This window comes from Babesia microti, chromosome IV (genome assembly GCF_000691945.2).
Source record: "Babesia microti strain RI chromosome IV, complete genome".
NCBI classification, from domain to species: domain Eukaryota; phylum Apicomplexa; class Aconoidasida; order Piroplasmida; family Babesiidae; genus Babesia; species Babesia microti.
In genome coordinates this window covers 501,651-516,010 of record NC_034969.1, presented here as the reverse complement: position 1 = coordinate 516,010, position 14,360 = coordinate 501,651, and the positions used below count along the sequence as shown (strand labels likewise).

At 35.5% G+C, this 14,360-nt stretch overlaps 8 protein-coding genes across 8 annotated transcripts; 5 read left to right on the top strand and 3 right to left on the bottom strand.

Annotated features, from left to right (window-relative positions):
* Positions 1 to 28: 28 nt before the first annotated feature.
* Positions 29 to 1,465, top strand: BmR1_04g06200 (hypothetical protein; the record flags this gene model as incomplete). Its single annotated transcript, XM_012794391.1, has 1 exon — positions 29 to 1,465. One exon carries the CDS (start codon positions 29 to 31, stop codon positions 1,463 to 1,465), a length of 1,437 nt encoding a protein of 478 aa, XP_012649845.1.
* A 119-nt stretch (positions 1,466 to 1,584) lies between these two features.
* Positions 1,585 to 2,752, top strand: BmR1_04g06195 (conserved Plasmodium protein, unknown function; the record flags this gene model as incomplete). The annotated part of the gene is made up of 3 exons (XM_012794390.1): positions 1,585 to 1,745; positions 1,766 to 2,671; positions 2,692 to 2,752. The coding sequence occupies 3 exons, from the start codon at positions 1,585 to 1,587 to the stop codon at positions 2,750 to 2,752; spliced, it is 1,128 nt and encodes a 375-aa protein (XP_012649844.1).
* BmR1_04g06190 (conserved Plasmodium protein, unknown function) lies at positions 3,073 to 3,428 on the top strand (the record flags this gene model as incomplete). Its single annotated transcript, XM_012794389.1, has 2 exons — positions 3,073 to 3,343; positions 3,364 to 3,428. The coding sequence occupies 2 exons, from the start codon at positions 3,073 to 3,075 to the stop codon at positions 3,426 to 3,428; spliced, it is 336 nt and encodes a 111-aa protein (XP_012649843.1).
* BmR1_04g06185 (AAA domain) lies at positions 3,576 to 6,265 on the top strand (the record flags this gene model as incomplete). The annotated part of the gene is made up of 2 exons (XM_012794388.1): positions 3,576 to 4,191; positions 4,212 to 6,265. The coding sequence occupies 2 exons, from the start codon at positions 3,576 to 3,578 to the stop codon at positions 6,263 to 6,265; spliced, it is 2,670 nt and encodes an 889-aa protein (XP_012649842.1).
* Positions 6,266 to 6,313: 48 nt separating this feature from the next.
* On the bottom strand, positions 6,314 to 8,445 carry BmR1_04g06180 (DEAD-box ATP-dependent RNA helicase 22; the record flags this gene model as incomplete). The annotated part of the gene is made up of 2 exons (XM_012794387.1): positions 6,314 to 8,196; positions 8,217 to 8,445. 2 exons carry the CDS (start codon positions 8,443 to 8,445, stop codon positions 6,314 to 6,316), a joined length of 2,112 nt encoding a protein of 703 aa, XP_012649841.1.
* BmR1_04g06175 (Uncharacterized protein MJ1628) lies at positions 8,957 to 11,486 on the bottom strand (the record flags this gene model as incomplete). Its single annotated transcript, XM_021482484.1, is given in 12 exon segments — positions 8,957 to 9,055; positions 9,078 to 9,198; positions 9,216 to 9,381; positions 9,403 to 9,648; positions 9,671 to 9,905; positions 9,975 to 10,129; positions 10,150 to 10,462; positions 10,484 to 10,742; positions 10,903 to 10,975; position 10,996; positions 11,020 to 11,185; positions 11,293 to 11,486. The coding sequence occupies 12 exon segments, from the start codon at positions 11,484 to 11,486 to the stop codon at positions 8,957 to 8,959; spliced, it is 2,028 nt and encodes a 675-aa protein (XP_021337711.1).
* A 9-nt stretch (positions 11,487 to 11,495) lies between these two features.
* Positions 11,496 to 12,412, top strand: BmR1_04g06170 (endoplasmic reticulum-resident calcium binding protein (ERC); the record flags this gene model as incomplete). The annotated part of the gene is made up of 2 exons (XM_021482482.1): positions 11,496 to 12,018; positions 12,087 to 12,412. The coding sequence occupies 2 exons, from the start codon at positions 11,496 to 11,498 to the stop codon at positions 12,410 to 12,412; spliced, it is 849 nt and encodes a 282-aa protein (XP_021337710.1).
* A 757-nt stretch (positions 12,413 to 13,169) lies between these two features.
* BmR1_04g06165 (small subunit ribosomal protein S4e) lies at positions 13,170 to 13,981 on the bottom strand (the record flags this gene model as incomplete). Its single annotated transcript, XM_021482481.1, has 2 exons — positions 13,170 to 13,955; positions 13,979 to 13,981. The coding sequence occupies 2 exons, from the start codon at positions 13,979 to 13,981 to the stop codon at positions 13,170 to 13,172; spliced, it is 789 nt and encodes a 262-aa protein (XP_021337182.1).

Sequence of the window (14,360 nt, the reverse complement as noted above, 5' to 3'; positions counted from 1 at the left end):
GTAATTTATTATATTATGATGTTGGGCGATGCAAGTGAAAGGTTATTTCCTATTATTTTTAGCAAATCCACTAAGACATCAAATTAACAATAGCAAAGGTACCGAATTTAGAGAATCTACTGCGACATATATCGGCGAGAATCACATTACTAGAAATAACACGCTTAATTGCTTAACAAAAGCATATTCAACGTCTAAAAACGTCTTTTCCACTAGTGAAGAAGGGGAACGTGAATTGAATATTTCTGGAGATACACCTCTGTCCGATTTGTATACCAATCCTGGAATCAATTTTTACGAATTTGATGCCATTGACAGCAGTGACTCATGCTCGTACAATCCCAATTTTATTCCTGATTCGGACGTTTCATCCCCAAACATTCAGGCATATACACATGATATATCTCAAACAAAATCTCATCTGCCAGACGTATCTCCATCATCTAAATCTGTCGGGCCTATTACCAAACGTCCAGCACCCATTGATTCAAATATAATATCTACTGCTAAAGGAGATAAGCCCTTACCTACCGAAGAAAAAAAGGACACCAGTGAAAATAAGAAGAAAATATTGACTGGACCAGGCAAGGGTCTATTTGCCAAACAGATCAAATGCATTGTCCAGGACAAATTGCCGCATCTGTATAGTGCACGAACAAACTTTGTCAAACCGCAAAATCAGCAAATTTCTCACACAGAAATTGCAGTGGAAAGTAGAACCCCCAAAAAGCTGCTCAAATCTGCTAAATCTCGCGTCTTTCCAGCTACTGAACTAAAAAATTCACCAAGGGATACTAGTGACATCAAATTGTCACAGGAGGCACCTAGTACTAGTACGATAAAAAAAGGTACAACATATCCAAAAACAACCTCTCAGTCTATAATCTCGGAATTTAATAATACTAGTGTCATACACTCAGATTTTGGAGGTGAAATAGTTAATGATTTTTATGACACAACACAAACTGTAAGTAAAAAAGAACATATATCAACCTCTTCAACCTGGGACATTTCCCCATCTCAACTTCGTGTCAAAGGGGCCTACTTCATTCAACGCTATGTCCAGGAGTTGAGGGAACCCTTTAAAAGACACGAAAAGGATACTGGTTCATGCGATACTCAGGTTGCGGCTATAACTGCCAGAATAGATTACCTAATCGAACACGTAAAAAGGTCCCCCAAGGACATATCTGCCAAGCTCAAACTACTCAAATTGGCCCATAGAAGGAGGAAGCACTTGGCTTATCTTTTCAAAACAAATAAGCAATCATTCCAGCGGTTAATAGATACTTTCAAGCTATATTTTGACACTAAACCTTATACTTACGAGAAGGTTCTACCAGATTACGTGTATAGAAGGAGGAATAGTACAAAGAGAGAGTATACTAAGGAGGGTAGGAGCAAACCCTTCATTTCAAGTCCTGCCAGATTTGACAATATCACTCTTGATATGTTAATTCGTTAGCAATTGCGCGCAAAACAATCAAAATGGCAAAATTGGCAGTATTTTTTTTAATTTTCCCCTTGTCTATGAGCGTCAAAACGTTATTGCCTGCGCATAATAACTTATATGGCATAGTAACTATGGATAAGTCCAGCAAAACACGAGGGATACACAATGCTTGCTCAATTGGAGTCAAGAGATTTAAGGATTCCATTGAATTTTTAAATCACGATTTTACTCCATCAACATTAGCTTTGTCGCAGACAATTTTGGTACCTCACCTAGCCGATTGGCCTCAAAGGTAACGTCCCAATAATCTAGATTCGACGATAGCTTTAATTTAAAAATTATATCACATAGAAATTCTCTGTTGTTATATATTTCACAAATATCACTGCTTATTGCATCGACACAACAGGTAATATTGCCACTTGACTTCCAATCTCTGAAATTTCACAGCTTACAATCGCAATACCCAGTTCAGTTGTTAATTACATCATTGGCACTTATTTTTAAGTTGGGTATACCTATTAGGACGTTTTGTATCGAATTTGAGCTACAAAATGGAGAATCTGAGAAATTTCAGAAATTGGTGGAGCTGAGACTAGTGAAACTGATTAGGGAGGTTGAGAAGGTATTTAACGTGCCTCCAATGGTCATTAAAATGGGTAAAAGTGAGTTTCATCCGGTGAAAGTCGTGTCCATGCCACTCTATAAAATAATCAATTACCTACGGAAAAACTATAGGTCCATAGATAGCCAAATTGCGCAATCGCCTACACTGCTATTATATCGCAGACAACTATACCAACTTGAGCTCAAAATGGTTGAACAATTTCAGGGTGAAATTGAGATTTTGGGACTTGAAGACCTCGCTGATAATCTCCAAAATCTTGTGCACAAGTATCAGCAGCAATTTATGTTTGAGGGACTAAAAATAGCCCCCAAGTACGTGAATTGTCAGTCCCTGTTACAAGTCGTACATCAAAATTTTACCAACAGGCTTAAATCAGTGGCGGATGGAATGTTGGCCTATGCTGTACTGCAAGGCGGCTACTATCCTAGACACTCGATCCTCAAGAGTGGCCTTGGGAAAATGATAGATTTTACCGGTAGAATCTTCCCCTTCTGGCTAATCAAGCTTGTTAGGAAATTAAAATTGCCATTAACAGTGACTTTTAACTACTTGAGTCCAGATGCCTTTGGAGTGTCCAATTATTTTCAAAGGTAAGTATTGTATCACGTAGCTCCTATAGGAAAGTAACGCCAGATAGGATTAATTACTACACAACAGTGGATAGCATTTAATTGACAATTCATTATAATGCTGAAGATTGAAAACACTCTTTAAACGCACGAAACGTTACTATATAATTGTATAATTAGTTATTTATTCGTAATAATGTGAATGTGTTGATTATACAGTAGTTGGGGCGTTAGAGTGTCATTATTTATGATTTATTTTACAATTTTTCTGTCAATATATCGCATAAAAATCAAGTGGAATACTGACACACCTATGCTAATATAAGGTAGCCCTATAACTAGACCGGACATTAGTGTAGTTGTTTTACTAATATAGTGTGGTGTATACCTGTGTTGATATTTCATTATACGGTGTTGTGTCAATGGGCTGGCACATAGAAAGGGCTCTAGCTGCCGCAGCTAGATCTGTTAACCCTTTGACGTGGAGACGGGTTTGGAAGAAACTTGAGGGTAAGAGGGCGAGTGAGTTGGTTGACGATGTGGCTAGGGAAGTTAATGCCCAATTTGCACAGATTGGACGGGTATCTCAGTACCGCTACTGGTGGTGGGCAAATCCCCTGGGCTCAGGGCTAATAATATATGGGATTTACAAGGTTTGGTACCTCTCCTATATGGCAGAGAAGCAGAAAAAGGGTAAGTTTTGAGTTATTCAGTGGCTCAAATTGTTTCTGCTGCGTACGGACAAGGTGGACAATGGCTAAATCCTGTTCCAAAATAACATTTAATTACAACAGAAACTTTAAAGCTAGGCCCATTTAGATGTTTTTTGCTAATTTTTAATAAAATTGTTTTGTCTATTTTGTTAATTGCAATTTTATTTTTTGAAAATGTATTATTTTTGCTAAAAAAATTATACTTGTCATCCATGCAGTTCCTCTCCCTGTCATGTGCGGCTACGCATTATGGAGGACATATGAATGAATTCCTAAGGAAACAGTTTTATCTACTCACGCATGAGGAACTTATTGAAGATGAAGAATTTGAAAAATTAGTTGAAGAAGCTAAAAATAATGTTAGTTCTGAATATTGTAGAATTTGCTTGATTGAAGAATGGGCTCATGGACATTATATAAAATTGAATGTTGAATATACGAAATTCCCGCATCAAACTGGCGAGATTGTCACTCTTATTGGTAAAATTATACTAACTTCCACAATTCTATTTGACAATGGCAATTGTATGATCGTATTTACCAGTGATAATGTAAATTTGTTGTCATTGGGTGATAAATTTAGGATCATAAATGGTTGTAATAATGGCTACACATTTTTAGTACACAATTTAACTATTGTAAGAGTGTCTATGCTCCTAAATAAAAATAGGTTCCTGAAAAATGTCATCAATGGCATATACACCAAAAATGAAAAGAAAAAATTAAAATTAGACTATAAACTGCAATTAGACAAGTATCAAAAGGAGGCAATTGAGCATGCAATTAAATCTAAGGACTTTGCTTGTATTTGGGGGCCACCAGGCACAGGTAATTTGATCTTAAAACAGGCAAAACAACTACACTATCAGAACTCATTCATCAATTGGTTATATCCGGTGAAACTGTATTAGTTTCATGCCCCAGTAATTTTGCAGTGGATTTAATCTACTCTAAAACTGTAAGCATAGGGGTTAGTTGTGTACGAGTTGGACGGGGCGCCGTTATTAAGGAGTTGCAACTGAAGATGGCCACAATTGAATCATTAAAAAATTTTTATACAGAAAATTCATATTCTACAATATTAAATACTAACCAAGGTAGTTATTCTAAGCGAATGCAACTGTTGAAAAAAGCACGGGCAATATTTACTACCTGTCTAGGAACTAGTTCCAAGGAGATTCAAAATTTTATCAATAAATATAGAAAGTTTGACACCCTAATCATTGATGAATCTGGCAATTCATTGGAATCTACGTGCTACATTGGCATGCTTACTGGTGTGAAACGAGTTGTGTTTGCTGGTGACCACTTTCAGCTCCCTCCAATTGTTAAATCACGTATCAAGACTAGTTCTATTCTAGAAAGACTATATCTTTCGTGTCCAAATAGTTTTGTCATGCTAAAACGCCAATATCGCATGAATCAACAAATAGTTAAGTGGTCCAATAACCAGTTCTACTCCAACAAACTAGAATCAGATTCTAGTGTTAAAAACTCTGTGCTGAATGAACGAATGGTGGATTTTTATCCACCATTAATATGGTATGAAATTGAAGGGATGGAAGAGTTTGATAGTGGATCTATATTCAATAAATTAGAAGCGTCATATGTTTTAGATTACGTAAAAATCATTTCTTCCACTGCAGGAATACATCCTGAATGTATCACTGTTATCACTCCGTACAGGGCACAAGCTAGGTTGTTACAAGAATTAATTGGAGTAACTACACATAATTTGCGGATTTCTAGTATTGATGCATCACAAGGCTTCGAATCTGACGTTGTTATATTCTCACTGGTGTCTTGCAATAGTGAAGGTAATATCGGGTTTCTGAGTGATTATAGGAGGATGAATGTTGCGATTACTAGGGGTAAAAGACATGTGGCAGTTTTTGGCTCTGCAAACACATTTCAACGTAATCACTCGCCTTACAAGGATTTGCTGAAGGTAGTTAAATTTGGTAGATGTTGGTGGCGTTGTCATTTTTTGGCGTTAAGAACTTGGCGTGATTCTATAGTCTATTTTATCAATTACTTGATCAAAACTTATGGCAACATTCCCATCAAAACAACTTACGGTTCCAATGGTTACATGAAATCTTCAAATTTAAGATTGGCTGAGCAATGCAAATATGGAAATATTACGTATGCATTGCAGTACTTGACGCCTAATCCCATATCGAATATCATAATGGCAATATGTTTACTGTACACTCTTAACGGATCAATTTCTCCTTTATTTCATCGTATTGACGATAAAGTTATTGTAATATATAACAACATTAATATCAATGCAGGCAGTAATAGTGTAGAGACAATCGATTTATCATGGATGGAATATTATATGAAAGTCATAACGAATTCACTAGCATCTAGTAATAGACTATATTTATTGGAAGTGTTTTTTTATAATATTAATCTATTGTTTACACTATTCATATCATTTAATAACGAGCATAGCATTAAAAATATAACTACAGAATTAATGGAATCAAGGTTGATAGACACTAGTTATGGATTAGAAAACCCGGATACAATTTGTGGCCCTTATGAGATTGGTAAATTGGATGAAAATGTTACATACACGAACTATGTTTCTACTGTTTCAAAGAAAAAGAAAAAGAAAAAGAAAAAAAAGAAGGATAACTATAACGATGATAATGTTTCTAATATTGGAAATTTTGATTTAGAAGATAACAACATCCATGACGATACAGACTTGGATGTGCTTCTAGACGAACTTCATAGATGCAATTTAAATGCTAATAAAAACAACGTGACGAAGTGTGAAAAAAGCACATTGATGTATGGAATTACTTGTAAGTTATGTAAGTTAAAATTCTGCATCGAACATCGTAGTCCAGAGAAACATAACTGTAATAATCTTGATAGGAAGAGATAGGTTGTTGGATGCTGTGAAAATTTACGAAATACTGTTTTATATGCGATATTAATTATAATTACAATAATTGCTATACAAAAGCCTCCTCCTGTTCCTAATGGACAGCTTCTCTATAGGTATGTCCATTTCATCCCTGGCATTCGTTATATCAATAGGCGATTCATTTAGAAGCTTGTTTCGTTGTTGAGCTAATAGTGGAGGCAATGTATTTATTTGGGAGTCCCTAATTGCATTTGATACCTTTTTATCTGCATTGGATTTAAAACTTGTCGATATAACTTCATTTGTTGGAGTATTTTTAGAGTCTTCTGCTTTTGCACGATTGTGTAGTGACCTTTTTCGAGAAAAAATAGTATTAAGTGTTTTTTTCTGTCTCCACAATTCTTCGATTTTGTGTAGCAATTGTTGGTCAGAAGGTTTTGTGAAATTTACAACCGTGGGTTCATCCACTAATTGGTGGTTAAGTCGGCATGTTTTCCCCAATCTATGTAAGTAGGTTATGCAATCCTTGGGGAAGTCCAGGTTGATAATTACGTTACAAGAAACTAAATCAATCCCCCTGCTCAATAAATCAGTTGCTATGATGATGATCGACCCAGTGAAGGTGGAAAATGTATCCAAATTTGCCAATCTAGTTGTTAAGGATAAGTTGCTGTGAAATTCCAGTGTGGGCCAGCCCCTGGTTTGAAAGTATTTGCTGGTGGTTTTGGCAGTGGCAATTGACTCGCAAAATATTACAGCCCGGAAAGGTGTGTTTTTAAAATATTTCTCTATAATGCCAAACGCAGTAAAGTGTGGGTTCTCATCTGATAATTCGTGATTTTCAAACTTTAGCGACGGATTTATTGTGTGGACATTTGGTGTATTAACTTGAACACTTGTTGAAAATCTCTCGTTCAGCATGTTACCGCAAGTAATAGGCCCGGAAGTATTGATCGTGGCCGCAACATTAATAAATTGGCAGGGAGGCACTTGTTTTTGTATATATCCTTTGGGTTTTGATCCACTTAAAAGTGGATTATATATTTTTGGCCTGGGACGTAAATAACTGACAATCTGCATCAAATTACTCCTGTGCGCATTGTTTTCCATTAGCATATCGACTTCATCAAATACCACAATGCTTGGGTACATATTCATGTCTCTAAAATGCATTATATCGTTTAGAAACAGCTGTGGTGTTGTAATTACAATGTCTGCCGATCCCCATTGAATACGAGGAGATATTATTTGGGGTTGTCTAATGTATTCAACTTTGTCAACTTTGATACCTGGAACCCCATACTTATGCTTAGAAATGGCGCTCATTTGTGTTCTTCTGAGGCCATATTTGTGAGAAATTATCTCGACATTTACATCCTGTACGGCAGTTGTGGGTATGTTCTGCATCAGTGCCATCTGGTCCTCATAGAACATGTTTTTTGGTTGTGGTTGTGGATTATCTGTGACCAAATCATCTAAATATGATATTGATGAATTAATAATATTATTATCATCTTTCGTTTCAAAAATACGCGATTCTGTAATTGTTGAACGTGGTGAGTGTGTAGGATCTACATTCACTAGTGTTTGAATGGATAATCTACCCATAGGATCTAAATCCTCCAAATCTCGCAGAATCTGGCTGGTTAAGTCCCTATTTGGGACAATAATTACTATGCACCGAGAAGACGATCTTAATGACTTCACTTTTGGCAGATTCATAACTGTACCAATCGAATTAGAATCCATGACATGTTTGAAGTCGTCGTTTGGATCCCGTTTAAATGTGTGATTTCCCATAAGTTGATGTTCTGTACCAAAATTTTCGTTGGGCAATAATTCAATCGATTGTTTGACATCATTCTCCAGTATTAGATTTTCATAGATATCATGGGCTATGTACAAATTGTTCACTATGGGCAATAAGTAAGCAAAAGTCTTTCCACATCCTAAATGTCATAAAACTAACCAGTCTCTGCATTTATTCTTACGTCCATTCCAGAAGCGATTGATATGTAGGTATCTCGTTGGAGTTCGGTTAGCTGAGTAATACCCCTTTTTTTGAGTAAGCCCAAAGCTATGAGAGGGTGCAGATCAATTTGTACTGTATTAGTTAGTGTAGAGTATTTGTTATGTTTTGAAAGATTTCTAAGTTGTATAGACTTAACAGCTATCAGCCGTTGCCACACCGAATACATATCATATCATACCCTAGATTTAGTTCCTCATACTACAAGTGATGATGGGTTATGACTTTTCGGGAAAAATAATTATCTATACAACTTTTACGCGTAATTACAATCGAGTTTCACATTATTATTATTTAATGATGGAAGTATTTTGAAAACTTTATTAGTCTAAACAAGCTGAAACGTGTGTGAATTTTCATCATCATGCGTTAGTGAATGGGTCATGCCGATTTATGTGATAAAAAAGGCATTCACATTTCAAATGTAGAACGCAGTAATTAGTTTGATTTCGGTCTCATGCTTTAAGATTTCATGAGTAGTGGCTTTTAACAAATATAGTTAATAAAATTCTAATGTATTATTTGATATACGGCTTATGCACATTTCTATTTTTCATAAAAAATTACTAATGAAATTATGAAGTAACATAACAAAGACTAGGACCATGCTAATACTTAATATGCAATATCAAAGTGTCAAACAAGCGTGTTAGCATTTAAAATTGATTATCTACAAACATTTAATTTACTTCATTATTATCTATTTTAGAGACCACTAAAGACCTCATGCGATTTATTGCAGCTCCCACCTCAAATAATCGTGGCATAGTCATATCACCCTAGATAATTGTTATAACTCACCACTGGGAAGGTTTTGAAACCAGTAAATTTATCGAGTCCACAAAGGCCAGTTTCAAGGTCTAAAGCCTTGGTATCTCCCTCCAGAACTTTGTATATGTTTTCAAGCAAATCCTTTAATCTACTTAATGGCCGAATTACTTGAGTTCTCGTTTGTAGTATTGTTCCAGATTGATGATTATGTTAGTGATGGTGTTGGTTTGGGTCCACTCACACAACTGTTCCAAATCAATAAGGTTTATATCTTCGTTGTGAGTAATTATATCCTTCCCAACGTGTCTAATCTTTCTACAGCGAATGAATGATTCTACGTAATTTTTAGCATCACCAGGAGATATTGTCCTCTGTGATGTTGGCTGTGACAACTCTACATCTTTCACTGGAATTATACTATCTAATAGTGAATTTTTAACTTTGGATGTAAGATCTATGGGCTTATAGTTTTCCATCTGAATTATGGTGTGTGCCTTTTGCAGAAATCGTCCACAAGACCCAGAAATTAGTATAGTTGACACCCCCAAATTCTCATAAAAAGGTCTTATTGTGTTAATATATTGTGTTATTGGCTCAGAAGCTATATAATTTGAGTGGCATACTGACTAATTTTTCCATTATATCATCGCGGTATAGCAAATTAGACGCAGAAATATCTTCATCCAAAAGTAGGGTATCAGCACCTAGTTCGATGGATTCCATTATAGAAGCGGCTTGGGAAGTAGAACCAGATGCATCTTTTGTGGAAAAATCAGATCCAACCTTTCCGTTTGGCAAGTTATCAATGAATATAGACATGTTGCACCGTGTTACAGGCCTGCCATCTTGAGATCGTATCTAGATAATATTTTGTATAAAAATATTTATTAAATTATTAAAAAAAAATTTTCATCCTTTAATTCCTACCTTAACTGCTTTGGGACTTATTACTGTGTATTCTCTGCCATCTCCAGGAACCTTGTTGTAAACTCCCATTTGCAACGCCTCTAAAAGGGTGGTTTTCCCATGATAACCACCACCTACTATAATAGTTACACCCTTTTTTAACCCCATCCCTATTACTATTTGAATCCAGACTTACTTTTTCCGGCATTTGGTAAATCTATCTCAACTCGTAGCGATTCTGGGGACACAAATGGTAACGTATCTGCTATGAGTGGCTCGTCTGATGAACCAGAGATCCGAGGAAGAATTGAACCATCTTTCACAAACGCAACAAGCCCCAAATCATCCAATTTGCCTCTAAGGAACTCTTGATCCTGAATGCACGCCACGTGTGTCTTGATATCATTGTAGTTGTGGTGTTCGAATTTGAGGATTTTGTTCAATACCTTAGGCAAAGTTTGGCAATACACGACAGAAGCATGTTTTCCAGATATTCTCCTACCATGCGACTAAATAAATTGCCAACTTACCGGCAAATTGGCAAATAGTCTCAATTCAACAAAATTGTTATTAATCACGACACTTGACCTTTCTAGTACCAATTGGGTAGGCTTTACTATGTGTATTTTGTGTGCTGGATCCAAAATTTCAAAAGCTTTCCTAGCTATGTAGTCACATAATGCAATATTATGTATTCTTGTACTGTAAAATTCTGGAGGAAATTGGGCTATATCCTGTGGTAGTCTTATTCGTAGATTTGAAGGAGGGGCGAAAGGATCTGATTGGATTCTATATTAGCAATATCATATTTTACTTACACGTATTTATATGTTAAAATATACAATATTTAGATTTGAATGCAATTTAATAAATGTATATGGGTTATAAATGCATGGTTTTTGAAAATGACATTTGTGGATATGGATAGTTGATAGTACTAGTACGTTACCTATCAAAGGAGTATTGGTATTGACCTACTTCCCATGTGCCATGTAGGTTCTTATAAGCACTGTACGGCGATCCTAAATAATTAATGTGATACCCTATATCAGACGCTATAAATTACCTGTTTATTCTTAAACCAAAGGGATAAATTTGCCTTTCTAAACACTGGCTTTGGCCAATCAACAACATCCTCTTCCATCATGGATTCTATTGTTTCAGGTTCTGGCTGCGACGTTTGCAAATGGCCAGAGTAGTTGTCATTGCGATGTTTGAGTTCATTTTCGTATCTATGTTAACTATTATGGAAACATTTGAATAAAAACAATTCTAAGTTGTGCATTGTTTCGATGATATAATGTGATTGTTGAAATTAAAAACCAATTGCAAGACATACCTACGTCCCCAGCGTTGCATGGCTTTAATTCCTAATTTAGTGCTGGGAAATTTTATCTGTTCTGGAGGTATGTGCGGATTCTTCCTCGAAGCTATGTAATCAGATAAAGTATTAAGGCTTTGTGATGATCTAGAGGAAGAAAATGGGTTGAATGTGTAGACCTTTGTAAATAGTAGGGCTAGACCCAACCACATTAAACAATCATGAAACTAAGTATAAGGCTTGTGTATTTATTTATCACACTCCAATTGCTTGTATATGTGAAGGCAAAGAATATCGCCGAATCATTGGATATAAGTCAGGAAGAGCTAACGAAAAGGTGCGATAAATTATTTGAACTTATTGACAAAAATAAAGACGGTATATTAGATCACAATGAAGTTGTCGATCATTACGATAAAATTAATTTAATATTGACTGAAAAGCAGATCCACTCCGAATTGGTTCAAATTGACATAAATGGTGATGGTGTAGTTTCCTTTGATGAACTACACAACACACTCGTAAATTCTTCCCCTGAAATTAATGGTAGTAAGTATGTAGATAGTTTGAAGAAAAGATTTAAAGCAGCGGATAAGGATGAAAGCGGCACGCTGGACTCCGCCGAGTTATCTTTACTAATCAATCCCGGAAAGGATGAAGTTTTGATGGAAATCGATGTGCAGGAAGTCTTCGAGAATCATGACATTGATAAGGATGGCAAGATTACTTTGGAAGAATTTAAAGGTTGGTCATTTTTATTATATTTTTAAAAGCGTTTGAGAATTAAAAATTTTTTATAGTACATAATTCAGAAACCTCTGGTCAAGACTTCGCCAGTTCTGAAAGTGAATTCTCTTTTTTTGACACTGATGGTAACGGATATTTGGATGAAAATGAAATTAGGCAAATATATGACAATGAAGCTGCTGATTCCATTGAAAACTTAGAAGAATTTTTTAGTATTTTTGGTGAGAAGAGCATCACCAAAAAATTGTGGGATGAAAATATGGATGATGTGGCAATTAGTCCCATCACTGATTTTGGTGAAGTGATAAGGCATCCACAGGATTACCGCTTAGATATCGGCGAAAATAAGAATGAGAATGATGTCGATACAGAAATTAAGGCAGAACTCTAGCTCCGAATAATCCACTAGATCACCATATTGTAATTATAACGAGCCATTTTTAACGTCATTCTTTTAATGCCTATCCAACAGTATTTGTCTACTATTGTTAGTTATTTTTTAACATTTACAACTATTACCGATTTATATGTCCATTTCATTAAGTTAGTGATTTGTATATAGTTCTGACGTTTCCAGATTTTAACGCAAATAATTGTTTGACCGCTGGCAGCTACTTATTGAATAATTATCATCAGTCTTAAAACAAATATAATGATAATTGATGTGGAAACAATTCGTAATAATAACTATCTGATTTACTTAACAAATGATTATTTCCATAGATGTATAATATCAAGTTCTATCTAGTGGAAAGTATCGTATGCTATAAATAAATAATTAATAATTATCAGTAAATATTATTATATTATATGAATAACATTATTTTTATCAAATATTTAAACAATCCAATACATGATTCATATGGTTACAAATAAATTGACTCATGTATAATTGTTATTTACTTCATCGGAAATGTCATACTATTAATTTCTAATAATTGACTTACAACATTACTAGAGTCTACAGTGGCGGAGAAATAATTTTAAGTTGGATGATAGATTAGAGTTATATTATTTACATAATAAACACGATGACAAGATGACAATTAGTAATATTACTTATCAGTTACCAATAATAAATGTGATGTGATTTGTAGTCAAAATTAACAATGCAAACTTTTTCTCAATGAGTTTGGTGTATGCGTATGTCAGTAAGACTTTTCCTTGGCCAATCTAGCATTCCTTTCCTCAATAATAGTATGTTTGATGCCCTTATATTTTGGAAGGGTCACGTAGCTTTTGGGTCCTTTTCCAATGACAAAAACGTTGGAAACTCTTGTAGAAAAGCTATTCCCGATGGAATCCCTTATGTTAATTATGTCAAAGCCGCCATCATGTTTCTGGCGGCTTGTGATAATGCCTACACGTCCCACGTTGTGCCCTCCAGTGACCATTGCAAGATTACCAATTTCAAATTTAAGAAATTCAAGCACCTTACCACTGGAAATATCTAGGCGTAGAGTGTCCCCTGCCTTAACTTCTGGATGGATAAATCGTATAGTTCTGCCATCATGGGTTACGGCTAGTGGGATTTCTTTAGGCCCTAATACCACGCGTTTGACCCGGCAAAGCTTGTATTCTGCTTCTTCTGGGCTAATTTTGATGGGAACGAATCTGCCCTTAGTATCGTAAAGTAACCTAAAGTTTTCATTGGTCCTATCAATAGTAACAACATCCATGTACCCTATGGGATAGCATGTATCAGTCCTGATCTTGCCATCAACCTTTACCAGTTTTTGCATGGCAATAAGTTTGACTTCGTCATAGGTCAATGCATATTTTAGGCGATCGCGTAAAAGTATTATTAGTGGTAGACATTCCCTAGATTTATGTGGTCCAGGAGATGGTTTTGGAGCGTACTTCCCGCGCAGTTTACCCAACATCCAGTGAGAAGGTGCATTTATGCGCTTCAAATGTTTCTTGGGGCCACGTCCCTAAATATAACATTACAACGTACCATTTTAGTAAGTGTTTATTATGATTCAACAAATATAGTGTAGAATTCTACGGTAAATAACTATTGTAGTAGAAAGGTATATAAGTAGATAATTGTTAACTTCGTGCAAAATGATCTAATAGCAGAAGATGCATATATGCAGCAATAATGTATACTACGGCTGGGTCATGTGGGGATGTAGTGAACATAGCTTACCCTATAACAATTGCTAAATTTTGATGTCAATCAAAATTTCAGCATCTATATCTCTAAAAACACATACTCTCCACGAATATTCGGTGTCTAGTTTGGGAAATATATAATGTGTGTTACCTTATCCATAAAACAGAGTGTTTTCGTGACAATCTGGTGTAAATTAGTTTGTGGGTCCACATAAAATATT